Source organism: Lingula anatina, chromosome 6 (genome assembly GCF_051362555.1).
Source record: "Lingula anatina isolate TDL-2025a chromosome 6, LinAna3.0, whole genome shotgun sequence".
Lineage (NCBI taxonomy): Eukaryota > Metazoa > Brachiopoda > Lingulata > Lingulida > Lingulidae > Lingula > Lingula anatina.
The window spans coordinates 7,359,817-7,386,270 of NC_141772.1; the positions used below are offsets into that span (position 1 = coordinate 7,359,817).

Consider the following 26,454-nt stretch of genomic DNA (forward strand, 5'->3'; position numbering starts at 1 on the left):
AATAAATTTAATTTGACATCAGCCAATTTGCTATTGTGTTATAATGAAAAGAGACAGATTCATTCATCTATCATTACACAGTCAAGTACTTTTGACATTTTTTATTATACATAGTGTATTATGCCAACAATACAGTGCTTCAACTTGTACATGTCAAGCATACCAAAAACTGACCATCGCAATGGAGTAGCAGCCTCTATCTTACACCTTACAATAATCAAGAATTAAATGCAATGGAAGCAGATCCAAAGTATGGGAGGGTAATATATCGGGAAAAAATCTTGAATGGCAGTTTAAGGCTGTAATGTACGCTCGACCAGAAAAGTTCAGAAACATGAACTTGTTTTTCAATAATTTAAAGACTACGCAATGTAGTGGGAAAATCTTCACTGTATATAAAAAATAACAAATGATGGGCACATTATATCAATAATTGGTTGAAATGTTTACCTAAGCTCATATGATTATTTTATTATAATTCAAAATGTTTAAAAACTTTTTTGGTTGAGTGTATATCATATATTAAAGTTAGTACCTCAGATGAATTAATACCCCCCCCCCAAAAAAAAAAAATAATAATAATAAAATAATAAAATAATAAACAGGATTAAAGGTCATAATAACTGGTGAATAACTAAATTTCCATCAGTCCAAGCTGTTACTGTTAGTAAGATATAATGCGATAAATATTCATATGAAAATTTAGTTCTGCATTACCTTAATATTAGCACCCTTCACACTGAGATGCCTCCCTATTCTTTTGTCTTCAACTTATAACAGACAGAGATTTCTTCCTGTGAGCAACATGTACTTCATTATGATTGTACTGGCATTTTAGGCTATGTCAATGCCAATCTTTACTCTTGGATTACACTGTATACTCTGACCAATTCATAAAAAAAAGTTAATAATAATAATAAATAAATAAATAAAAAAAAACATCAGCAAACTACCCTGGATTTGTGAGTATCAGAGCCTGTCCTCAATACACCAATGCATGTATGTGATAGTCACAGATCTGATACTCAAACTCGGGGTGTACAACATAATCTACACCATTCAAAATAAAAGCAGCTCACAGAAAGTATGTTATTATAACAACATAATGCTGTCTATATACATGCTACCCTTATGTCTATGGTATATCTGTAACTTTTATTCCATGTGATAGCAGTATCCTAGAATCTGAGAATGAATTGCTTCCTCCATCTATTCTTCCCAAAACTCCACAGAAAATATCATAGGGTTGTCATTTTAACAGTAATAATTATGATAATATTAATAATAATAAAAAATAAAATAATAGATCTACTGCACATTCATCACTTTTTTGACAGAGTTCACAATGTTAAAAACTTGTGGTAGAGCATATTGTTCCATAGTTTTGGCATACGGCATGGGAATATCAGCACCCGTCACTCGGGCCACTGGAGCGTCTAAGTAATTGAAGGCAGGACCTGAAAAAGAGAAACATATTGTAAACTTCACTGAGCTGAAGTTGCATGCGCATGCCAATACATAGATTGGTGCTGCTTAAATTTCTGTTACTGGTATACTTTTAAACATTTGGCTCATTTCCAGTCCAAGTTGGTCCAGTTGTGTGTCTAAAATCTTAGTCCAAATATAACAGAGCCAAGTTAGTTTCAAAATGTTGACATGTATGTTGTTAAGTAAAAATAATGTGGGAAAGGAAAAACTGAAGTTTTATATCTAAAACAAAGAAAAATCATTTGCCAACGTGAATCCTCATCTATTCAATGTATTCCCAACTGGGGAACAAGACGGGTTTTGAGAATGAAGTCTATAAAATGAAATTGAATGCTTTCCTGAGGTCAGTTAGCTATGAACAGTTAGTACTAGAGGAGACATTAAAATACCAACAGCTGAATCTGCTGGACTGAATGTCCATACCAATACATTTCTTTTACCAGTGCCCTCACTGACATCCAACATTAGGCTGAAGACCCCCTTCCCTCCAAGAAAATGTTTTTAAATAAAAGCATACTCACTTTCAAATATTCTTGCACAAATTTCTGCCCCTATCCCACACTGTGGCCATCCTCCCTCCACTGTGACCAGATGATTTGTCTTCATCACGGACTTGATGATGCTCTCCTCGTCCATGGGGCGCAGGGTGCGCAGGTTGATGACCTGTCATACAGCAGAACACCAGTCAAATACTCTAACTGAGATCACAGTAGTGTATAATTATGTGTTTGAGGATTAATTGATAAATCAGTTAATAAGCACTATAATGACAATTACTCATTTTCAAAATGAAAGAAAAAAAATGACTGTCAAAGAAAATTTTTTAATGTCAGCACAAGCATTTTTCTTAATTTTCAGCGTGATTAGCATCATTACCGAGAAATCATTCAAAGCAAATTTTTGCTCTATCTGTCTTGAAATCCAAATCCACTACTTTGAATAAGTTAAAAACTGTCTGCAATATTTGTTGGAATTGAAAATGTGTTATGCAAACTGACACTGTGCAAGAAGAACAGCTGCAGCAATTTTGTAACATCCACATTTGCTGTATAAACAGACATGACCATGGCCTTACCTCTGCCGATATTCCCAGCTGTTCCAATTCCTTAGCTGCATCCAGGCAGTGACCCACAAACCTAGAGTGACTTACTAGAGTAACGTTAGTACCTGTAGGAAATAAAAGAATCTAAATTAACTGTGAACTCATCTTTATAAAATGGATGCACCACTATGAGCAGACATCCCTTGCATTTACAGTTATATCCTACAAGACTTGCAAAGTACTCTTTTTCAGTTATACCTTACCTTCATCTACTACAATGCTCTTCAAATTCAGTTATGTCATCGGACAAAATAAAAAGAGAGTTTGCACATTCTTCAATTTGATACATTGTACTAATACAAAAACTGAAACTTGGTGGAGATCATGAAAAATAGGTGATGCCTAAAAAAATTACAGTGATTGTTTAAAAAAAAACAGCCAAAAATTTTTTGATATTACCACTCCAATAATCCATTATTTACCAAATGCTCTTTTTCAGAGGATGAGGTATAGAAGCTTATTATCAAGACTGATTCACAGTATTAAATCAGACGGTGTCAAACACCCTTCATAGCTCACCTTCTCTTTCAATTTTTGCTTTTCCTAGTGGGATGAGGAAATCTTTGGACATGATTTCATCTGTTACCTCAAAACCTACACCATACATAATCTCATTTTCTAGGAAAACCACTGCAAATAAGATCCATTATTTACATTTTTTAAAAATGCAATATCATTTTTTTCTAAAAATTAAAAATGCAACGTAAATTTCACAACTTGAACTTGGGTGCATCAGCCATGTCATGCTCTTAAGAAAAAATAATTCATTTTAGACATTAAAATTCTTTTCAAGTTATCACTTAATATTTTTTTGAATGTTAAATTCAGAGCAAGTGTAGCTCAATGATTAAAAATCCCCCATACATTTGCTCTTTGACTTCCTTACATCAAGAAATAAAATGCAGAAATTACAAGCCATTTCGAATCCTTCTCACCTGGATCATCATCCCTGATGGCAGTTTTTAACAAACCCTTGCAGTCTTCTGCACTGTAGGGGGAGACAACTTTCAAGCCAGGACAGTGGCTATACCAGGCAGCAAAACATTGTGAATGCTGTGCAGCCACTCCAGCTGCAGCCCCATTAGGTCCACGGAACACAACAGGAACATTTACCTGAACAGAGACAGTATATATAAGAAATCAGATTATGCAAATATTTAGTGTATTGTAAATATACCAATCATAAATAGAAGTTTTTTTTTTTAAATAAATGTGCATTTCCCTCGCTGGGTATACTGTATATTTTCTAGCAGAATACTGGTAGAAAATGGTGATAGATTTCAAATTTGGAAGTATTGCAAGCATTATTTTCAAAATGTTCACCATAAGTTAAACTTTGCAGAAAAATAGTCTGAACTACAACCATATGTACTCTAAGAGCATAAGTAAACCATGCTATTTCAGAGCTGTGATGATAATCTTGAAAAGGTTCAAATTGTATTATGGCAATAGCTTGGGAAATAAACTACGTAATCCTTTTCCTGTCAATGTTCCAAAACTGAAATAAGTACTAGCTTCTTCAATTATAATATTATCAAGTATAATGATTTTCAATGGAATAGAAAAGTCATACCTCTCCTGCAGACATGTAGTATGTTTTTGCTGCTGAATTAATAACCTATAAGAAATAAAACAAAAAGTACAGCCAGAATTTCTACAGATAAAATTTCCAATTTGTCTTAGAGGACAACCTTTTTAAAAAACATCTTTCTGTGAAAAGAAATAATGAAAGTAGCTTCTACTTTATTTACTTAAATCTTTTTAAAAAGAATCAATGAGTATATTGCACCATCTTTTAAATTATCATTATACATAAGAAAAATCTTAAAGATATTTTTTTTCATTTTTTTAAATTTAATTTCAGCTTATCTAGCCGCCAAGACTGCCATCTTCTTACAATAATTCAAGAGAACAGCTCTCTTCCAAAAAACACCAACATGTTATTGTATGATGATGAGAGATGGCATATATTAGATGGTTAAACCTTGGTGGGAACAGCTTGAATAAAGACCACAATATGTGCACTCACCTGGTCTATTGCTTGCATGGAGAAGTTGAAAGTCATGAACTCACAGATTGGGCGTAGACCAGCCTGGAAATAACATCAGATCATATTATCCAACTCTTTTACTGAACCAGATGTGCATATAAAATTATGAAACTTTTGCACAGTGGTCAAAAAACTTTTCATAGTTATAATCCTTAAAAAATAAATAAATAAATAGGACATATACTGTTACTTGTCATTTTTTTCTTAATAGTAAGAGAAACAAATAAATAAAAATTATGTCTACTAACCATGGCAGCTCCAACAGCTATTCCAGCAAAGCCCATCTGAAATAAATAAAACAATACATCATAAGCGAGCCATTAAAAACCAAACATTAAATGTCAACATGTTGAAATCGTCATCCCCCAAATAAACTTTCATAAAACTTCAATTAATTTACTTATTCATTTTTTAAGAAAAAATGTCTTATTGTTCATCTATTCAATTTTTAGAGGCTAAGATGAAGCAATTGTATGTGTTCATCATTTAAATGCATCTGAGAAAAGGCATAAAATGCCCCGTGCATGATTAGTTTACCAGAATAGGGAAGCTAAAAACTGTCACTCACATACAACTTTCATTCATAAAAAAATCTCTTTGATAAGCAGCATTTACCTCTGTGATGGGTGTGTCTATGATTCTCTTGTCTCCAAACTCCTTCCAGAGATTTTTACTAATCTGCAGACCAAAAGGTGAACACAAGTTAGGGTAACAGATCATTAAACAGATTTCCTATAAGAGCCCAAATTGTTTAATTATATTTAAACATTTGTCTATGTCAGCACTGAATAAATAGCATTTCTTTTTTATTCGTAATAGCTTTTTATCGTATAATAGATCAAAACAAATGTTTATACTCATGGGCTTAGCTTTGATCATGCTTTTAAAAATAACAATAAAAGTGATATAACTTTCTCACTTTATATGCACCATCATACATAGCCACCTCTTCCCCCATCAAGAAGACACGTTCATCTCTTTCTACTTCTTCTTTTATGGCAGCATTTAAAGCCTCTCTAACTGTCAGCTAAATTATAAAAATTAAAATAAAACTTTTTGCACATAGATTCTCAAGTTATTAAGCCTGGAATGCTTAAATATGTGACTGAGTTATACATCAACATTATGTGTTATCAGAGCTAATATAATTCTTAGTGTTGTCATTTCTATAACAGCATGAGTTAAATTTTCTTATATGATTAGTAATGAACACCAAATCATTCATTCAAAGGAAATAAAAAGCGAATTAATGTTACAAATAACTATTGGACATCACTTGCAATGAACGTTCCTCACAATAAGAAAGGAGCTGAAATGCTCAAAATAAAGCTGATAAAATACTATAAAGATTTATATTCAATGATCTTATCACAAATTATGAAACTGCTCTTTTATTATATCATTTTTTTTATTTGCTAAGTTGTAGCTGAAATGCTTATCAATCTTCATGATAAAGAATAGCAATAACCATGCACTCTTATTGTTTCTTTCACTTATTTGTAACAACTTACTCATCCACAAAACACTATTTTGGTCAAAGACTACTGATCAAAACCAAGTTTGTGCATTGTCACTCTTTTAAACAAGACTCCAATCAAAACCATGACAGTTAATTGCATCATCTTCAAACTAAAACTTATATAATTTGATATGCCCACCCATTTGAATCATTGCTTTCCAAAAAAAAAAAAAAAAGTTATAAAAAATAATTTATACACATCTTTGCATTAATTGAACTACCCTTGGTGCTTGAAGTTCCAAATTGGCATTCGTCATAAATGCAATTCTGCAAACATTGGTTAGTACTTAGTAAACACAAAATATGATAAATAACATTTCCATAAACATTCAAAATAAATAATATATGCTAAAACATTGGATATCCTCACTTTCTTTGGTTTTGTTGCCTCCTGAAATATGGCAAATGTATATTAAAATGAATTTTAAACCCTACACGCAAGCATCCTTACATGCATTCAGTAAAATAGAAATAAGAACATTTCCTTGAAAATAAATATGAAATTCTTTATTTGTGGACAAGTATCACTAATTAATTGGAAATAAAAATAATCTCAGTATTGTATAATTTATAAAAAAATTAATGTGCCAAGTTAATTAAAATACTAAAGCACTCCATCCTAATTCTATAATCAAAATGCTTGTTAAAATTGCTTGTCTTTCTTTAGCTCCAACATACAAATATACAATATAAGTACTACAATCTCTATCAACACATATCATAATTGTATACATTGTATGTTCTTCTTAAGGACCATTTTGAATATGAATTGAACAAATATTAAGTACCCCTTGTGAGCAACAGCCTGACTTAACTGCATAATCAACTTTCCCGAATCAAACAAACAGCATAGAAATAAAACAGGATAATCTTATACTTGGGTACATTATTAAGAATATTTTCTTGTCCTAAATTGTAATGGACTGTCAACATTTCAAATGCCCCAGATTATCAGACAATTGTTTGATAATTTTCTTAAAGATCACGCTGCTAGGTTGGGAAAAACTTTATGCTTTATGTATTAGATGTTCAAAGGAAAATGATGATGAAAAAAATATATATAAGTTCTTCAATCAAAACGTAAATGACCAGCTTGGCAGCCAAAAATTGACTTCGATCGTGATACAAATAACATCCAAAAAATTAAGTGGACATCCTACTTATTCATTTTTTGTAAAATGTTCCTAAACCAGCTAACTATAACTTATTTTCTGGTTCAAGTTCATGCGATCTTTCAAAGTCGACCAAGGACGCTCTACGCGACACTCACCTGTACAGAAGCAGGTTTTGATGTACTAAAACATCGTTGAATCTGTGTGGCAAACCCATCCTGCAAGAGAAAACATATACAATTAATGTATTTTGCCATTTTCATAATGATCCACAGTGAGAAAAACAACAAAACCAGTTACAAACCCTTGAGTGAAGCCGGCAGAGCCTTCGGATTGCTGCCATCTTGGATCGCGACACGGACTCTAACTCGTATCATTATCTTTAATTCAAAATTACAATAGACATTTGTGAGTCAAAACAAAATATATTGCAATATTATGCATACTTATTTTCAAGAATAAAAACACCTGCAAAGCACAAAATTTCTCATTAAATCAGTACTTCTGGATATTGTTTTTGACAAATGAGACGTGTAAAGTTATTTACTTCTTTTATTCAGGTCGAACTGCGTCACAGCAACGTTTTAGCCAATCAAAAAGTAGGTGTCCACGTGACTCGATCCTTCGCCCGGCATCCACGCCATCTTTTCGTAAGTTGTCGAGAGGTTGTCATTAGTTTTTTACGATTTTATGGAAAACAGTTTGTGGTCATTATCTAGCAACATCTTGTTTTAAAATAGAATTGAATGTCAGAATAACGTGTGCTTTTTTATTCAGAAAAAACATGTTCAAGTTACTAGCTGAGGCAGCGAAGAACAGCCCGTTCACCAGCCCTGTTCGGCATGCACAGTGCCAAGGAAGCGGTGGTGATGGTAATTAAAACATTTATTAAATTTTAACTCTTCATAACAGACAGTTTAAATTGTATTTCTCAAAAATCTCTGTTGATCACCTTTGTTTTCTACTAGCACGCGTGATATGACAGGAAGCGGAAGTGATTCCCACGAGGATGTCGCAATGTATTTCTATTTATGGAAACTAGGTCGAACTCGGGGAGCGACTTGACGTCAAAAGTTGTTAAAAAAATTATATTAAAAAATGGAATAATCTTTTTGTTTTGCAATCATGTTGAAAATCTCAATCTGGTGTTTAATTACACATCATACAGCTGTTGTTAATAGATATAATATATTGACAGCGTTTGACACTTGCACTCGCCAGCTCGCCAATGCGAGTTAAAATTAAATCTGGCGAGTGAAAATTATGGTGCAAGTCGCCATTTTGGCGATTTATGTCAACTTACTGTGTTAAGTTTATCGGCAAAATTTAGACTCAATTTAAGTCCGACTCGTATGCCAAAATTTACAGGGAAGTTCATGGGATTACCCTTACTGCTAACCTCGTTTTCACTCTCATAATCGTGATTGCTTGAAGTTGGGGAATTCCGTAATGACGTATTCACAGTCTCGTTGTCGTTTTTGAAAGCATCTAGCTTTCGTTTGCGCGCCGGATTTTGACGAAGTATAGGAAATGCTGTCTGTTTCGTTTCACTTATATTACGTCTTGCGATTTTGCGCAGTTGACGCTTCCGGGAGAAAAACGTGATGCACGTGGATCATCAAGCTGCATGGAGAAGTTTTTAAACAATTCAAAACGCCAAGTAGAAGAGACTGAGAGTGAGAGCGTCGCAGAATCGGCTTCAACTTCAAGTGGTAAGTAAACAAAATCAAAGCAGAAACGAACTAATAGTCTGAGCTCTTTAACCCAACGCATGTTTTTGACGTTTTCTGATTTTTTTTCCTGAGCGGAACAAAAAAAAAAAAAAAAAGAAAAAAAGGGGGGGAGGGGGTTAAATGCGTGCGACGTGCAACGTGTGTAGGGTACGAGAACTTGAATTACCTAGCGCACGCTATTACAGTACAGTGCAATACTATACAAATAATACAAAATAATGAATTTTATTTCAACTCGGATACAATTGAATCTTTTAACAATCTCGTTAGGTTTTCAGCAGTTCACCGACTGCATCTCCGTCAGTGCGACTTACGGAGTTCACCCTGAATATCACAAGTTCTCTAATAATGATAGCAGGGGCGGATCCAGATATATTTTCTGACAGTCTTCCAAATTATCTTTGTTGATCCATTCTCCATTTTTGACCGTCTTCCGACAGAAAACATTAGATGCCCGACAATGTAAACTTGAAAATCTGACCGTCTTCCGGAAGACCCAGAAGACGCCCTAAATCCGTCCCTGGATAGTGCTTAATTTAACCTCATTTTAATATTTATTTTGAAACGAGTATTTCTATATATATATTTATTAAGACCCCATATCTGAATGGTCTACTTGTTTGTCCCAATTGTTGATTTTAACGTTGTTAAATGTTTAGCTCTTTATCACATGTACCAGTAATTGATTATGTCTGACTCAGTGATTGTGTTGGCAGTCTTTAATAAACTTGACACTTAAAAATTGCAGGTACCAAACCAAAAACACCAAGAATTGTAAAAAGGGATGCAGTGACAGTGATGCGGGGTTTGATGACTGTTATAGTGATTCAGATGAAGACAATGAAATGACTGAGAAGGATGTGGATCAGTTTTTAAGACACAATTGATCTTTATACTGACTTTTATCTCTTCATCGGTATCAGGACAATTTCACCCCGGCCGATTCCCCCCCAAAATATATATTTATGTACAAATATATAGTAAAGAGCATGAAGCTTAAATCCTTGCATCTATTGTATGAATATTTCTTGGTGTGATGATGCAACTTAAAGATACAAAATATAAATTTCATTAAACAAATTATGTTCACAGAGTACAAGTTCAGAAAACTTTAGAAATATAAGTACAGAAAATTTTATTAAAAATCTAATTAAAGTATCTCTAGGTAAAGTGGGGTAAATAAATATGAATATAGTTTATGTTTAATTTAGATAAGAATGTGCAAAATCTGTAGACTAAAGAATAAACACAGTTCTAGGTTTAAAAAAGGTTTTTAATTTTTTTCTTTATTTGCATATGATAACATCTCCATCATGAGTCATTACCACATGGCCTGCACTTTGAATATTTGGCCAGTAACTTCGTAATAAAGCTGGCCAAAGTCTGGCTTGTGCATTTTCGGTTTGGCCAGTAACTTTCAGAGCACACTGGCCAAATTGGCCTGTACTATTTCAAATAAAGGTCAAACACTGATTGACATTAAATATTATGACAGTTATTGACAATGATTTTTCTCTGAATTTCAGAGGAATACAGCTGCGAGTTTGGCTCTTCCAAATACTACGCCCTTTGTGGTTTGGGTGGCATTCTCAGTTGTGGAATCACACATACAGCAGTAGTACCACTTGACTTGGTCAAGTGCCGTATTCAGACCAACCCAGAAAAATATGGTGGCATTGTCAAGGGTTTCAAAGTGACCATAGCTGAAGATGGGGCAGTTTCTCTTGCCAGAGGTTGGGCTCCAACAGCAATTGGTTATTCCATGCAAGGACTTTGCAAGTTTGGTTTCTATGAAGTCTTTAAAGTTATTTACGGAAACCTTTTGGGAGAGGTAAGTTGGGGACACTGAAATTGTTGAAACTGCACCACTGAGACTGTAAAAACACCAGAATATATATGTAGTGGTTTTTGCTCATCAAGTTAAGTTTAATTTTAACCTTATTCCTTAAATAAGTTGAAAACGATGAAAAAATATTATTCTGAAAATCTTTAAATGTCATTTCAATAAGTAAAGTGAAAGAAAATTTGGGTCTGACTCTAGAACAAATTGAGGATGCTTAGTTGTTTGTAGACCTTGGTATTTGCGAAACTTTGATTGACAAAAATACTCAAACAAAGCTGAAGTCCATTAGAGTGTGAAAGATATTTTATTTATCCTTTTTTAATCATCACTGAAATAAATATCTGTAGGAAAATGCCTACTTGTGGAGGACATCTCTCTACCTGGCTGCCAGCGCCTCTGCTGAGTTCTTTGCCGACATCGCTCTCTGCCCTATGGAATCTGTGAAGGTCAGAATCCAGACACAGCCTGGCTGGTCTACAACACTAAGAGAGGGATTCCCAAGGATTATGAAGGATGAGGGGATGAATGGGTAGGTATTGTTGTTCAAGCACAAGCATGCACGTATGCATGCACACACTCTCTCTGACATGCATATTCTCTCTCTCTCTCTCTCTTTCACACACACACACACACACACACACACAATCACATATACACGCTTCAGTTGTAGCAATTCTTTCCTGTTTCTTGAAATGTAACATTTGAAATGTTACTGGAAAATGCAGCTGATGTATGAATTCTTGCTTTATTACAGTTTCTACAAAGGCCTGGTACCTCTGTGGGCCCGTCAGATTCCCTACACCATGATGAAATTTGCCTGCTTTGAGAGGACGGTGGAAGCTCTGTATAAATATGTCGTGCCCAAACCTCGTTCTGAATGCACTAAACCAGAGCAGTTGGTGGTCACATTTGCTGCTGGATACATAGGTCAGTTGATATTATTAATTCTTAGTAATGTCAACATCAAAACAGATTGTGAATACAAACTCCTGCTTTGAGAAATTTTGCCAAAAATGCACTAAGAGTTCCGTTTTTTTTCTACTCATCTGAAAAAAAAATTGTAAGAGATGAGACTTGGTGTGTGATGGTCAAGTATCACAAACTGTGACAGTAAAATAATTCATGTACTTGTGCTTACTTCCGCATTTGTACTAGTATCTAATATGTTGCCATCAAAAAAAAAAGAAAAAAAAATGAAAACTGGGTCACTTTTGCAGATTGTTATGTACTGATTTTTAATTGACTGTGTGGGTCATTTAAGTTATTTAAAATACTGAATTCAGTTGTTCTCTATTCCAGCTGGTGTATTCTGTGCCATTGTGAGTCACCCTGCAGACACCATTGTATCAAAACTTAACCAAGCTAAGGGAAGCAACTTTGTGGATGTAGCCAAGAGCCTTGGGCTGTTAGGTAAGTTTTGTGAAACATTGATTTTGAAACAACTATTTTTATACAAGTGCGTCATTAAATTTACATGTCTGCATCCAAGGGCCAAAACTTCTTTTCTGATGTCAAAATTTTCGTTTCCTATAGACTGCCTAGATCACATTGAAAAATGATTAACATCACTGTAAACACATTCCTTAGATCCACTCTGGGGGCGAGTTCTCTGCCAGGGCTTGCAGAGACGTGCCCAGCAACTTTCTAGGTTGTACTGTCTGGAGTGCTTGAGTCATTAGTGTGTGAGAGCAGTATACCTCCACTGGTGGTAAGTCGCGCTCTTGTCTGCCTGTGTGGTGTGCTGGACGTATGGCGCACACTCTTAAGGCATTACGTGGCAAGAGTTGACTGCCAGTTGGGACATGCATTCTTTGTGAGAGTTTTTAGTGACTAAATTGATTTTTTTTCTTTGTAAAGGATTAGATATTAGAATCGAATAATGTGATGTTTTTCACTGTAAAAGGTATATGCTGTCAACAGGATTCCATAAGAAGGCCTTTTTATCTTTTTTTACACAGTTGCCACAATTTGTTTATTTGTTCTTTCTCTTTGCTCCTTCAGATATTTTCTGCCATCATTCCTACCCCCCCCCCAGTCAGTCTCATTCAATTTAAATTAATTTGTTCATATTTACATTATCTTTTTCACCAGGCATGTGGAAGGGACTCTTCCCAAGGATCATCATGATTGGTACTCTCACTGCCCTGCAGTGGTTCATCTACGACTCCGTGAAAGTCTACTTCAAGCTGCCACGCCCACCTCCTCCAGAGATGCCAGAAAGCCTCAAAGCCAAACTTGCTGCGCAGGGGAAGCTGTGATGATCCAGAACTTTAGGACATTAATATATTGGGGAAGATTAGTAAAATGACATTACTTGATGGGAAGGGATGCCGACTACTGTACACACTTCATGGAAATCTATTTATCTATTAACTTAATTCATTCTTTCATTCTTCCCTCATTCTTCAATCCCGTTTGTTTACCTGGGGACCACCCTTTAAGTATGACTCTGCTTGTTCCTAGTGATAGTTACCCGTGGACCATGTTTACCCGATTCTCATTTCTCAATTCCAAACAGAGGACCAGACCATACCATATAGTACCATAATGCAATTCACATCGACCATGAGCCAGTGTTTTCTGTTGTTTGGTGTCTGAAACTGAAAACAAAAGAAGAAAATCTTCCGGACCGTGTAAAGTGTACATTAAGCCTAGCACCATGACAGCATTTTGCGGCTGTTTGTAATGTTCCATACTGCGTTTCTTGATAGACTAGCAATAGCATTTAATCTGCGTTTTGACTTCCTATGTGTCATGGTTTAGACTTTTTTTTTTTTTTTTTTTGCACCTGGATTTTGTTATTGTTTCATTCTGTAATCTCACATAGAACCAGTTCGATGGTAGTTTCTAATTCGCAAAAGGCTCATGTTGTTTTTTCATAAAGTCATGAAAACGAAGAACATGGATGCAAGAAACCGTTTTGTTTGTGTAGAAATGTTCATAATGTGTGATGGTTTGCAAACAATTCGATGAAATATTAACTTATGGTATTGACCACTGATGTAATAAATCATATCCTTGACCGTTTCAAACTCCTTGTTTGTAATTTTTGAAAAAAGTATAAAGGTTTTTTACTACGGTATAATTATTTTGAAAAATCGGATTTATTTTGTTCTAATCGGTTGTTGCTAAAATGTGGAACTACGTTATATGACTAAAGCAGTACAGCAAAATTTGCTTACAAATTAAAACGTAGTGGCTTACAGCAATAAAAAAGGTGGGTGGTAGGTACAAAGAGACCCAACATTGCTCCTCAGAAAAAGATTGTCGTTGCAACAATTTGAAAGTATTGAACCCCGAGGCTCCTGGTGGAAAGTCCGCCGCGAACGCATACTTCATGATATTTGTAAATGCTGCCACTCAATAATAATAAGAAAAAAATAGACAGATGTGCATCATTTATTGTTGACCATTGGGGGCCGATAGTCCACATTACAATTGGAGCCGCTCTCAACGACGTTATGTCAGGTTCGTCATTAGAAAACGTTTGGTTAGGCAAACGTACAGAACTTTGCGTTTTGTATTTTAAGAGATGACCTTCTCCGATCATGAAGCTGGCGCGTCTTGGAATATTCACAGGAAACAGGAATATATACAGCGTGCTTATACAAAGTGTGTCTCATAACTTGGAACTTACCTCAAAACATAGGCTGTGTCGGCATGTTGGTTACTATCTAAACAGTAAGGGATTTTCGGCAACGGTTGTGAACTTGTGATTATGATTTTCCAATTGGAGTAATGAAATCATCTGGTTCCCTGTGACGTCAGACCATCTCATGATCATGTGGAAACATAGTCAAGGATAAAGAAGTTAAATGTAGTTTAATTACAAAATATCATCTTAAGGACCATTACTTTGTAGTAATATAAAAAAAGCAAGCGCGGGTGAATTACTGGATTAAAAAATAACGTTGTTATAAAAACGTTTACCGAGGACACAGAACAGTGACTTAGTAAGATGCTGTAAAGTACATGTCTGGCAACTGGAAAACAAGGCTCATTCACACGTACATTTCACTAGACGTCTTCAGCCTATCCAAAAGAAGGTAGACGATACAGGCCGACTCCAGTGCCATCAGCACCACGCAATTCAACTGGGGATTTCATTACCGTAAATCAGGAACTACATATACTACTCGTTTCAGTTCATAATGATAAAGTCCTTCGTTGAGACGGATAGGAGCAGTCCCTTTGCCAGTCCGATAAGACACGCACAATGTGAGGTCCCGGAGACCACAGAGAGCGTAGAAAACACTACGAGCTCTCCACCGGTTACGGTTAAACAACAAGTCTCGGGTAAGGAATCCACTTATTAATATTCTATCCTTTTTGGAGTCAATTTATCTCATGGTGATTTATTTACCTCATGGAAAAAAGTGTATGTCAACATGATACGGTTACGTGTAAGGTGAGGCTGGTGGTAGATACCGATTAGGTAATTAATCCGTTTTATCTATTTTAGCAACAGAACAGCGTTTTTAATAGAATAACGGTATTAAGGAATTCCCGTCGCGTTGTCAAGGTCGGAAGAGTCAGCGGCAAGGTTATAGACGGGGAGATTTCTCAGTGAAATAGAGATCCTGAATACTATCGAGAAACGCACAATATCGAAATCGTTACAGCATACAGTTTGATATTAACCCGACGTAGACGAAGTTTTTTCCTTACAATTAAGGGGCTTACATGTGGGGTAATGTCAAATTGTACTTTCGTGCGTATATTGGGAAAACTATGCCGCTTGTAAGGTCTGTAGCACTTGCCTGGGCATACGTTCAACACTGCCTGTGCGATTTAAGTATATATCCCTACTAGTATTCATTTACCTTTGCCATTTCAACGAGAACATGATAGATGTAGGTGTACGCACTGTCTGTTCCATGTCTGTATTTTAAGAACTGGGGTGAGTTGTGGACGGAATTTTGATCGCGTTTTAACGTTTTTTGATAGCGGGTCCTGGGGGAGTGCTGAGCCCTTATTTTGGCCTCGTACCCCCTCTCAACTTCGGGGCGCCTAGTTTCCCTTCCACCCCACCCCTAAAAAAGGGAGAAAAACAAGCAAGCGAAATTATTGACGAAACCGAGCGCTTTCAATCCATGTACCCTTATATTATAATACGTGTACAATGAACTCAGTAAGCTTTCCTATATTTGCCTTGGGCGAAATAAGCCGACATTTTTTGTTTTCCTACCCAAATCTTAAGGGAGAAAAACTGACAAGAACTTGAATAAGAAAATGCATGCAAAAGGTTAACTCCGTTTGACCGATGCTCACTTTGTCACCTCTCAGCAAAATTGTCAAATATACAATTTTTAAAGACATATTTTAATTTATTTTGTTATTTTTACTTTATTCTAATTCTATTCTATTCTGTTCTATTCTTTTCTGATTTTTTTCGGTTTTATTTTCTTTTATTTGATTACTAATCCATTGTCCATTCGTTTTTCAGCCGAGCCTGTAGAGACATACAGTTGTGAGTATGGATCGCTGAAGTTCTTCGCCCTGTGTGGCTGGGGTGGCATCCTCAGCTGCGGGACAACCCATACAGCCCTGGTCCCCCTGGACATGGTCAAGTGCCGGATTCAGACAGATCCGGCTAAATATGGCGGCATCATCAACGGATTCAGGGTGTCCCTGAAGGAGGACGGGATGAGAGGCTTAGCGCGTGGGTGGGCACCCACGTTTTTCGGGTATTCAGCTCAAGGTCTTGGGAAATTTGGGCTCTATGAAGTGTTTAAGTCTCTGTACTCTGGTGTGCTTGGGGAGGTGGGTATTTCAGTGCATTACAACATTATCTATGAATAGTTATCTCGTAAATAAGTTATCATTATGGAGTTTTAAATTACGATTAATCTTTTGATTACATAATTTCTCATATTTTTAGAAGCGACAGTTTCCAGGTACTCAAAAAAGAAAAGAATATAGTGATTTAAATAAAACGTCCCGTTGACACCTACTTCATATGTTCAAAACGTTTATATTGGACTTTATTATATTTTTAAAATAATGTCAAACTTTAAAGAGTGTTGAAATATTCTTTTTTTATAAAATCTTTTTCCATACTATCATAACGAAGATGTCAAAGCTAAGTAAGTTCAGAAGAGTGTCTAAACCCACTGTATAATCATCTTTTCACTTTGATGAATCATAACTTTAAAAATAATGACCCAGGAAAAGTTGTTTTAACCGCATGATTATCAGTTTCGGAATAATCAAAACACGTGAAGTATTTTAAAGCATCATTGTGCAGTTTTGTAGAATTTTAATCCTTAAAAAAAAGCTAACTTACTCAGCCAACTGGACTTTTGCAGAACAATGCTATACGTATACGCCAAATCTCCACACCCCACCCGATCTACCCCCCCCCATCTAATCTTACCCTTTACCATCCTTATCCGGATCACCAACATCACATTTAAAACTTATTTTATTGTATTGATTATGCCAGAAATATTTGAATATTTTCTAAATTATCCTTTTGATTCTGTTCTTCTTACCCCGAGCACCAAAGTATCTTGAGGGTTAATATCAGTTAACGCTACAGAAAAGTTTATCACACGACGCCAAAGGCCTTTGATTCTTAGGCTAATATTGGAACTTCTCTTCATTTTAACAAAATCTAAAGGAAAGATCATACGTATGGAGGACATCTCTCTACCTGGCTGCCAGCGCCTCTGCCGAGTTCTTCGCCGACATCGCTCTCTGCCCCATGGAATCTGTGAAGGTCAGAATTCAAACACAACCTGGCTGGTCAACCACACTGAGAGAGGGATTCCCAAGGATTATGAAGGAGGAAGGGTTGAATGGGTAGGTTTGTTTTTGATTTTCTTCCCCCTCCCCCAAAAACACACTTCTTCCATTACACGATTGACATGCTATAACGCGTGCGGTATCTTCTATCAACAACTTTCTTCAACCAATAATGTTATGTCAAATAGATAAAGTTTGCCTGTATTAGGGAGGCTACAAGTTGATTCTTCAAAATGGAAGATCGTTTGTCATGTTACAGGTTAGAGTAACCCACACCATGTACGTTTGTCATCCTCTTGTATAAAAGAACTGCAAGTTTAAAATTTATTTGGAACGTAAATAAATTCTAGTTTCCTCACACAGGCTAAATCATTAGATTTAAACATATCATTCATAGCTTTATTGGAAATCATTACTCGTTACCGAAACCATACAAAATTGGCTTACCAAAACTCGATAGTTGCATTTAAAGAAAGAACTGATTTCATATTTACAGATTTTATAAAGGCTTAGTACCACTGTGGGCTCGTCAGATTCCCTACACCATGATGAAATTTGCCTGCTTTGAGAGGACGGTGGAAGCTCTGTATAAATATGTCGTGCCCAAACCTCGTTCTGAATGCACTAAACCAGAGCAGTTGGTGGTCACATTCATTGCCGGCTATATTGGTATGGTGACGTATTCCTCATTGTTCAATAATAAAAAAAAAAACAGTCCTACAATGTATGTGTGTGTGTGTGAAAGAGAGAGTATTAAACTTCTGTTATTCCTTAATAATGCTTGTTTGATGAAAATTACGATATGATATGAAAACATATATAAGTATAATGCTTTAATCTGTTTTTCTATTCCAGCTGGTGTATTCTGTGCCATTGTTAGTCACCCAGCCGACACCATCGTATCAAAACTTAACCAAGCAAAGGGAAGCAACTTTGTGGAGGTGGCCAAGAGCCTTGGGCTGCTAGGTAATACAGAGATTTATAACCAAGTTCTCTCAGTACAAATTTAAAAGTTGGGATGCTTGGGAACATTATGTGACAGAGGTTTTGTCCGCATTCTTTCTGGTGTGGGGGGGTATGGGGTTATAAGATGTGAAGCAGTCATTCCGCTTATATACTAATATATAATATTTGAAGCAATATCAACGTGGTTAGTTTGTACGGACTTCAACTGTGTGAAAGTGGGTTAACTGAAGCGCATTGCAGGGCATCACGTCATATATTCGATTAATGATGTCATCTTGTGCGCTTAACAGAGATTTCAGTTTATAATCGCCGAACGACAGGGGGTTGTTCAACATATCTCTTTTTTTTTTACTCCAGGCATGTGGAAAGGACTTTTCCCGAGGATTATAATGATTGGTACACTAACTGCGTTGCAGTGGTTCATCTACGATTCGGTCAAAGTCTATTACAGGCTGCCACGCCCACCTCCACCAGAGATGCCGGAGAGCCTCAAAGCCAAACTTGCTGCACAAGGGAAGCTTTGATGATTTAGGACTTAATTTAGAAAGTTGTTTAATGAACGAAGTTTTTTTAATAAATGTTTTACAGAAGTCAATTTGGACTGTAGGGTGAGACTAATAAGCAGCGGAGTATGTGGAAAAATTTGTAGTAACAGCTTTATTTGAGTTTCAGGCAGAAAACACGTGTTTTGACATTGGTTTTGTTCCATAAGTCGGGTATAATGTCCAAAAGGCAAACTTGGAGCTTGTATTTTTCAATTGTCAATTCATCACTGTATTGTGAACTTTGAAAACAGCTGCACGTTAAAAGGTTAAGTCACCAGCAAGCGTTGCAATAACACTGGGTAGTGCACATAATTGAACTGCTCTAACTAATACTCTTTTTAACATGTTTTGAAGGAAGTATGACGACACAGATTTCTGAGTGTCATCTACAGTCCTTGTTTTTGGCTTGATTACTGCCCTACTTATTTATTATTATTATTATTATTATTATTAAATTCTTTTTCTTTTTGATTTAAAAAGTTTTTCAACATGCGTGTAGAAAACTTCAGGCAGGCGGAACGTAACTTGTAAATCACGCAGGCGCGTTTAGACCGGGTCAGCCCTCTACCGGAGTAACTTCATTCCTAAACGTTAGTCGGCCTGACCTCGATTTGAGTCTGACTTGCTCTGAACACCTTGGAAATCGTGACATTCCCCCGAGTCCTCAGTGGTCCATTTTGAGAAGTGCTCTGCCATTAATCTTGCCTTCCTTGAGCATCATCAGAGCCTTGTTAGCTTGGTCCAGGCTGAAGTATGACATTGGGGGTGGTTTGAGCTGGAAACAATATTTCAAAAAAGATTCATGTAGTTATGATCTGGAAAATGCAACAGTTATAATTTATCTGCCCATACGTCCCTATTTGTTTGATAAGTACAATGTATTCCCGGTTTTCCGGAATATACAGCTTTCTTCACTGTGCTTCTACATCAGCCTTTACTTGAGACGTTTGGTGAATTTATTTTGATAAAAATATAAAAACCCTCTCTCCCATTTTAACGCACTATAAGTAACAAATAACACGGTCTACCTGTTTCTCGGCCACCAGTTTCACGAGTTCTCTGAGGTGTTGTGGACTGGCAACGTAAATTCCTCGCAAACAGTGACTCATGCAAGCAAATATTGGAAGCTGTATATTAATACTGCCACCAAATAGCCCGATGATGGCCAAAGTACCACCCTGCAGAAGGTGATGTTTGAAAATAATGTCATAAATAACAGAATGCAATATCTTACAAAACATTAAAGGTTGTAATTAACATATTTTGGTTCTTATGGCAGGAATAACAAAATGTCACTCTAAGAGTTATCGTAAGGAGGGTGGATATAATTACATACTGCGACTTGGTGATTGTTCTAATAAACGGTTGACGTTATACGCTTATATCTCAACTGTAACTAGAGACGCAAATGACTTCACTGGTTCATTTTGAATTAATCTGCTGAAAGCCGTCCATCACAAAGCGAAATTTGTTATAAAAAGACAAAAAGAATGAACGCCAAATGTGAAGCAACCCTGATGAATGCCAAATTGGTGTAAGCCTCACGAATATCGAGGTGTAACAATTAAGGCACCACTGAATTGACATGAGTAGTTTATTAAAATTTTATTATTGAATTAATCATGACATACATACATACATAGTTCAAGCAACTGAGAGCTCTGCTGGTTGTGACCCCATTGTTCACAAGGTCAATTACGGCATCCACTCCTCCCCCAGACACCTCCTTCGTACGCTCCACAAGCGTTGCTTCATCCACTGAAAAGGAATATTAAACACAACGGATTATGTCGAAATAACTTGAAATATTCAATATATTTTCATACTGACATGGTGGATTTGTCGGCCATTTTTGGAATATTTCGCACATCTCAGTGCCAGGAATTCACTAAGATAAAACCCATTTTACTTCATTTCATTCTCATGTGTTTTTTATATGTTTCATTGTTAGTAACACAAAATTCAACAAAACTCGTACTGCTGTTGACTTACAAAACAGTCGTTCTAGGGTGCTGACCTTAACTACTGGGTACCACATACTGAGAAGAACACTGTGTACTGTTGGATTACCTTGAACATGTTTATTTTCATACTCTCTGTCAATTCTAAAACTTGTTTTAATTAAACAGAAAATCACCTGCGGGATCCCACAAAACGACATCATCAGCACCAGCGGCTTTGGCCATTTTCAATTTAGAAGTCTAAAAGAGAGGGAGATTTAAAATAATTATATCTGTAAATGGTGATTGCAATAAAAGCAGTTTTACACCAGTATAAAGCTTAATTTCTACATCATGCTTGGTCAGAATCATTTTTTTTTTTTTTTTGAAAAAATATGGATATTGGCCTACATACTTGTATATGTAAATAATACATGTATAACAATGACAACATTCACCACTTGACGTTATATTTGAACCAAGTACCTAACTGAATTATAGAAAGTAAATTATATAGACTGAGATTTTACCCTCCTATCGGCGATGATCACTCTGACATCTGGCGGCAGAATGGCCTTGGCTATTTGTACACACCACAGCCCAAGCCCACCTGCGCCGATAACCAGCAGCCTCGCTTTGCCTGTAAGGGGGAATTATTAATCACCACTGCAAATATATTTTCATTTTTCAAAACATCTTTTTTTCTATTTTGATTCGAAACTTAGGGGTCTCGCTAGATTTGAAACAGTTTTATTTCAATCGGAGCTCGGTTGTAGCTTATCCATGCAGATAAACATATTCATTTGTGAAGTAGGCAAAAATAAATATATTAATTCAAAAAGGAATAAAATCCTGTTGGATTCAATAAACTTATACGAGTAATGGGTATTTCGTTAAGTAAAAATAACGGGAAAAGTGCGACAGCTTTTACATCTACTAAAATGGTGAGCACAACTACCGCGTTAGTATACAGCATTTTGGAAACAAAGTAATTAAGTGCTTGTCTTTGCGTGGGTGTTTGTGAGCATTTAAAAGAAACATCAAGAAACATCAAGAGAGATAAGTGACTTAAATTAGCTTACGTATACCTCTTAGTTTAAGCATCTCTTCCAACGTTGGTTTTACGACACTGACTCCGTGGTAAGTTGTAAGACCGCTGCATGCAAGTAAAGCCGCCGTATCCATGCCAACTGATTTGGGCACTTTGACGGCATACTTTTTCTCAGGGACACTGACGTAGGTTGCGTAGCTGTCGAAATAAAAGAGAATATAGGTGTGTTAAACCTTCACCAACGTGCTTATAGATACTTCACTTCAATATTTAATGTTATATGTTTTCAGTATCATTTTGATTGCTTCAGAAAAATTCATGAACCACATTTTAAGAGCACTTATGTTGGAGAGAATATACGTACAAGTAGACTATTCTAAAACAGTAGTCACTGAGTAGAGGCAATAGGCAAAGTAGTCACTACTTAAGAAAAGCCTTGCCACATGACATACCCCCCGGGTTGCCCCGCTCCTAGCGTTCCCTTGACGCTGTCTGGACAGAGTTGATTGGAACCGCCACTACATACGTCACACTTCCGGCAACCCATAAAAGAGTAGATCACAACTCTGTCACCCACTTTGATGTCAGGGTCATCTGATCAAAGATACAGGTTACAATTATCATTCAAATATGTATTTATAGCATGATAGGAATATAATCGCAATACTCGTGATGAATCGTATTTTCAAAAAACGTTTTTTTAAAATGAACATCAAATCCACAATTGAAATTTAACGCACGTTAAGTGAACTGAAAACAGTGACGACTTACCAGCACTCGATTTATCTCCCAGTGAGTGAACAATCCCAGATATTTCATGACCTGTTGAGAGAATTCGCAGTAATTAATACCCAGATATAGAAACTGCGCTATTGAAGTACGGTTTATGATTCGGATGCTTGCTTTTATTTGTGTTGTATCTTGGTATTTATGAAAACTTTATTTTGTCTATAAAACGCGCTACACGTTCTTAAGGAAAGAGCTAATGGTGGCATCACACCATGGAGCAGCACGGCTGGATTTGGGATTTGTGCTTAGAATGTTTACAGATAGTGCCACATGGTATAGCCAGCCCTGCATATTGGGAGAGTGTTCTGCTATCTGTAGGCCTACATACAGTATGGTAGTATCATTTACTGTTTTTAAACAGTAAATTAAAAAATACAATAAAATATGATAAACATAGTATAAGCATAATCTTTTTTACTTTTGTTACTATTTGTCAAAACACTGATTATAAGCTGAAGCATAAGAAGCAAAAACCCTCACCTAGTACAAAATTGTGGGGATCGCTGAGGAAGGCCATTTCTTTTCCATCTCCCAATTCTGTTTTGTTCTCCCAAAGGTGGACATCGGAATGACAAATACCAGCGAACCTGGTCTGGAATTCAACGATTTATTAAGTACTTACTAAGTTAACTGATTGAAAGGTTTAAGACTCGAAATTTACAGGTACAGTATGGGATACGCTGTCCTCAATATACAGCGTGTTTGGTGATTGATGTTTTGGATCAATCAATATTTCAGACTGCCGTGTTCGAGTTATGATGCCTATAGACTACTATGGCTGTAAGAAATGTTTTGCCATTTCTGTCCTTGAAGAAAGGACTATATCAGTTCATGTGGACTCATTACGGCTGCTTTCTTTAACCAATCAAAGTGTGGAAGTTGCTAGTGTCCTTCTCGTCTTTTTCCTACTGTGCGACCCTTTACATATTTTCTTTACCGAAACTAAACCCACAATACACGTTGGCCCACTCAGGATGTACCACATATTTGCATATAAGTTTACAAATAATACCCACAAGTTCAAGGGCCTCATTGAATACCCTCTTTCAGGGCCACAGATTGTTTTTTCACTAGATAATGACACATACTGTCTCTGGCTAAATATGGTCAATCTTCTAGCTGTGAGAATTTATTACATTTTAATGTAATTAAAAATATATCAGTGTAGGCAGGTATAACCTTCTCTGGCAATATCTGACCTTCATCAACAACAGTTTTTACTTGCTCCATTATAAATACCATACTGATGTTTTCAAGCTGTCAGGCGTAAAGATTACCCTCTACCAGGCCTGCAGAAAACATGTGTACTCTTTTCTATCACGAGAACAAAATGACCGTCCATTTATATGAAGACATATCTGTGGATATCTAGTGAAAAATCAGTCTGGTAGAGGGTATCATTAAATAAATTATGGCAAAATAATTCTGCACAGAATGTACGTTCCTCGTGTATACCTGTACAAAAATGATCGCGAGGCCGCGTGCGAAGACCTTCAGTGACATAAAACAATTCGATTAAATGTGCTGACAACGTGTTAAATGGTACAATTTCTGGAAAAGCGACACAACAACTCACCTTTTGCCACCACTAAAAACGCACATACTTGAGATAAATAAATACCCCGTGGGAAAGATTTGCATACAGATTACAAACCCGGCTCATTAATGTGAGATTATGTTATTTGTAAAACGGCACAGATTTAGCTGGAAAATGCGGTTTACATTTTTCTTTCTTTACAATTTTCTTTCAATGGGCCGAAAAGATCGATGAAAAGTTGGACATCAATCGGAAAGTATCATAAACTCCACAAGACCCTTCACTCCTGTTCCATTTAGTTCAGATAACATAGGACTAAATAAGATACGAAATTGTTATGTTTTGACGGTATGATATGGTATGTAAATATGTACATACCAGGGCAGTTGGCTGTGATGAGTAGGGGGTGGGGGGGGGGAGGAGGGGCGGGGGGGGGGGGGGGGGGGCTGCCCTTCCCTCAGAAAATTTTGAAAAAAAAAATCTTTTTGGAATTTTTATTAAGCATTTGCCTTTCTTCTCCCAGTACACCAGAAGCCTCTTTCTTTTGTATTGTAAGCCTCCAAGAGCAACTGCCAAACTTTGCTTTTTATCTCATCCTACGCACGGCGCTGCAAAAACCCATATTTGTTAAAAAAAAACGTAATTGAAAAGCATGCTATTACCTACCGAGTTTGAAAGTAAGTATTTAAAAACTTTAAAAGATTTTGGCTACGAAGTACCGGTAGTAAAGAATGAACGTACTCGAACGTGGAAAAAGATTGAAATTTTGCCAGTTTGAAATAACAAATTTTCGTATTCACTGCCATTTCCAAAGTACGATTTGGGAGATTTTGTAGCAGTAAAAACAGTGGACCAAAGATACATTTCTTTGAGTGAACCGTTCTATCAGAGCTTTCAACCACCACTTTGCTCTGATAAATTTACTGTTTCCTTTGAAAATAACTAAAACACGCTAAATTATTCCCAAAAAATTAAAGCATATACCTTAATAACAAGTCCTTCTGGCGGTGGTTTGGGGATTGCCTGTTCCACAATTTTCAGCGGTTCCTTGGGCGCTGGAACTTGAGCCGAACGCATCACGTGGGCACCCATCTCGGTCTGGGGCGTCTGGTTCTCTGTTTAACTAACCTGGGAGAAAAACGCATGAACTTGATGTAGAGTCCTTTGCTTATATTAAAAAAAAAGACTGAAACGGATAGACGTGGAGCTGTAGAATATAAATATACCAAGAATATAAACAGAGGTCGTGGAACTCAGTTCGGTACCTACAAGTGCATTGTGTGTCACTGAGCTGTGTTTTTGAACCATTTACTTAAAATAATCTTACCTTTTTCTTTTTGGCTTTTGTGTATCTCTAATTACGACTGCATCGTCCGTCACAGGGATAGTAATATTTGCTGTCTTCACAAATGCATCCGTTGTAGCTTCGTCGGTTGAGAAGATAGGTGGACCTACTTCCTGTCTAGGATAATTAAACCTTTGTGGTCGTTCGTGTTGTGGCACATGGTTATATATGCGGTTGGGGTTGGGGTGTGGTCGTATTGCGTGCCATGGGAGATTTGGGTCTACTCTCTCTAATTTTATTTCTATTTACCGTCTTTGTCTGTCCTGTCTGCTGATGACGTAACCAGTACACTTTCTCTTCTACGAACCACCTCATATTGTGGTAACCATTTTAATGTAATGGGAATGCGTGGCTGGGCCAATAAAACTACCTATTCCCCCACGTCGCTTTCGTCGTGTTTGGCTTTGCGTCTAGTCGCTTCTTATTATTATGTTTATATTATTATTATATTTTCTTATTATGTTCGCGTGACTCTTTAAGGTTTTCCTGGGCTGGTTTCGAAGCATCTGATAAGTCACTCAGTCTGCCTTCTAGAGCATTAAATGTTCAAATTTTGTCTGTCTCAGCCATCAAGAGTCTCGTTAATGGCATTCTTGGGCGACTCCCATAAACTTACTCCTGTACGTACTTCTAGCCCCGTGTACCATATAGTACTCTCGGGTCCCCGTAATACAGTGCATCAGTAAG

General features: G+C 36.5%; 4 protein-coding genes, 1 long non-coding RNA gene and 1 other non-coding gene across 8 annotated transcripts; 4 read left to right on the forward strand and 2 right to left on the reverse strand.

Annotated features, from left to right (window-relative positions):
- Window positions 1-86: 86 nt before the first annotated feature.
- LOC106171636 (pyruvate dehydrogenase E1 component subunit beta, mitochondrial) lies at window positions 87-7,704 on the reverse strand. Of its 3 annotated transcripts, XM_013552072.2 has the most exons (13): window positions 7,576-7,704; window positions 7,430-7,489; window positions 6,530-6,550; window positions 5,560-5,667; window positions 5,256-5,318; window positions 4,889-4,924; window positions 4,620-4,682; window positions 4,164-4,208; window positions 3,526-3,703; window positions 3,110-3,220; window positions 2,564-2,655; window positions 2,010-2,151; window positions 87-1,457 (listed from the first exon to the last, which is right to left on the reverse strand). In XM_013552072.2, the coding sequence occupies exons 1-13, from the start codon at window positions 7,612-7,614 to the stop codon at window positions 1,309-1,311; spliced, it is 1,107 nt and encodes a 368-aa protein (XP_013407526.1). In that variant the 5' UTR covers window positions 7,615-7,704; the 3' UTR covers window positions 87-1,308. The 3 variants fall into 3 exon arrangements, with proteins under 3 accessions (XP_013407526.1, XP_013407527.1, XP_086872415.1); XM_013552073.2 differs by lacking the exon at window positions 6,530-6,550 and having other exon boundaries at window positions 7,576-7,703; XM_087016289.1 differs by lacking the exons at window positions 6,530-6,550; window positions 7,430-7,489; window positions 7,576-7,704 and adding an exon at window positions 7,320-7,425.
- A 133-nt stretch (window positions 7,705-7,837) lies between these two features.
- Window positions 7,838-13,879, forward strand: LOC106171635 (solute carrier family 25 member 3). Its single transcript, XM_087016290.1, has 7 exons — window positions 7,838-7,921; window positions 8,049-8,143; window positions 10,531-10,835; window positions 11,195-11,376; window positions 11,602-11,774; window positions 12,147-12,257; window positions 12,939-13,879. The coding sequence occupies exons 2-7, from the start codon at window positions 8,056-8,058 to the stop codon at window positions 13,103-13,105; spliced, it is 1,026 nt and encodes a 341-aa protein (XP_086872416.1). The 5' UTR covers window positions 7,838-7,921; window positions 8,049-8,055; the 3' UTR covers window positions 13,106-13,879.
- Window positions 8,172-10,511, forward strand: LOC147761067 (uncharacterized). The gene is made up of 2 exons (XR_015335289.1): window positions 8,172-8,983; window positions 9,753-10,511. It is a non-coding gene; the product is annotated as an uncharacterized LOC147761067 (long non-coding RNA).
- On the forward strand, window positions 12,421-12,591 carry LOC112041326 (small nucleolar RNA SNORA53). Its single transcript, XR_002886201.1, has one exon. It is a non-coding gene; the product is annotated as a small nucleolar RNA SNORA53 (small nucleolar RNA).
- A 738-nt stretch (window positions 13,880-14,617) lies between the features above and the next one.
- On the forward strand, window positions 14,618-19,576 carry LOC106155547 (solute carrier family 25 member 3). Its single transcript, XM_087014407.1, has 6 exons — window positions 14,618-15,143; window positions 16,294-16,610; window positions 17,470-17,651; window positions 18,091-18,263; window positions 18,450-18,560; window positions 18,918-19,576. Exons 1-6 carry the CDS (start codon window positions 14,999-15,001, stop codon window positions 19,082-19,084), a joined length of 1,095 nt encoding a protein of 364 aa, XP_086870533.1. The 5' UTR covers window positions 14,618-14,998; the 3' UTR covers window positions 19,085-19,576.
- On the reverse strand, window positions 19,288-25,612 carry LOC106171623 (uncharacterized). Its single transcript, XM_087014406.1, has 10 exons — window positions 25,407-25,612; window positions 23,366-23,477; window positions 22,868-22,918; window positions 22,549-22,690; window positions 22,134-22,294; window positions 21,576-21,685; window positions 21,243-21,306; window positions 20,745-20,863; window positions 20,134-20,283; window positions 19,288-19,880 (listed from the first exon to the last, which is right to left on the reverse strand). Exons 1-10 carry the CDS (start codon window positions 25,512-25,514, stop codon window positions 19,770-19,772), a joined length of 1,128 nt encoding a protein of 375 aa, XP_086870532.1. The 5' UTR covers window positions 25,515-25,612; the 3' UTR covers window positions 19,288-19,769.
- Window positions 25,613-26,454: the final 842 nt, after the last annotated feature.

Excerpts from the sequence above, each read along its gene's own strand:
- LOC106171635 (XM_087016290.1), top strand. The coding sequence starts at position 8,056 with ATGTTCAAGTTACTAGCTGAGGCAGCGAAGAACAGCCCGTTCACCAGC. Across the intron at positions 11,377-11,601 it reads AAGGATGAGGGGATGAATGG|TTTCTACAAAGGCCTGGTAC; the intron begins GTAGGTATTGTT and ends GCTTTATTACAG. Across the intron at positions 11,775-12,146 it reads ATTTGCTGCTGGATACATAG|CTGGTGTATTCTGTGCCATT; the intron begins GTCAGTTGATAT and ends TCTCTATTCCAG.
- LOC106171623 (XM_087014406.1), bottom strand. The coding sequence starts at position 25,514 with ATGGGTGCCCACGTGATGCGTTCGGCTCAAGTTCCAGCGCCCAAGGAA. Across the intron at positions 23,478-25,406 it reads CAGAAGGACTTGTTATTAAG|ACCAGGTTCGCTGGTATTTG; the intron begins GTATATGCTTTA and ends GTTGAATTCCAG. Across the intron at positions 22,295-22,548 it reads GGAGCGGGGCAACCCGGGGG|CTACGCAACCTACGTCAGTG; the intron begins GTATGTCATGTG and ends TTATTTCGACAG.
- LOC106155547 (XM_087014407.1), top strand. The coding sequence starts at position 14,999 with ATGATAAAGTCCTTCGTTGAGACGGATAGGAGCAGTCCCTTTGCCAGT. Across the intron at positions 17,652-18,090 it reads AAGGAGGAAGGGTTGAATGG|ATTTTATAAAGGCTTAGTAC; the intron begins GTAGGTTTGTTT and ends TCATATTTACAG. Across the intron at positions 18,264-18,449 it reads ATTCATTGCCGGCTATATTG|CTGGTGTATTCTGTGCCATT; the intron begins GTATGGTGACGT and ends TTTCTATTCCAG.
- LOC106171636 (XM_013552072.2), bottom strand. The coding sequence starts at position 7,614 with ATGGCAGCAATCCGAAGGCTCTGCCGGCTTCACTCAAGG. Across the intron at positions 2,152-2,563 it reads AGCTGGGAATATCGGCAGAG|GTCATCAACCTGCGCACCCT; the intron begins GTAAGGCCATGG and ends GCTGTATGACAG. Across the intron at positions 1,458-2,009 it reads TTGTGCAAGAATATTTGAAA|GTCCTGCCTTCAATTACTTA; the intron begins GTGAGTATGCTT and ends TCTCTTTTTCAG.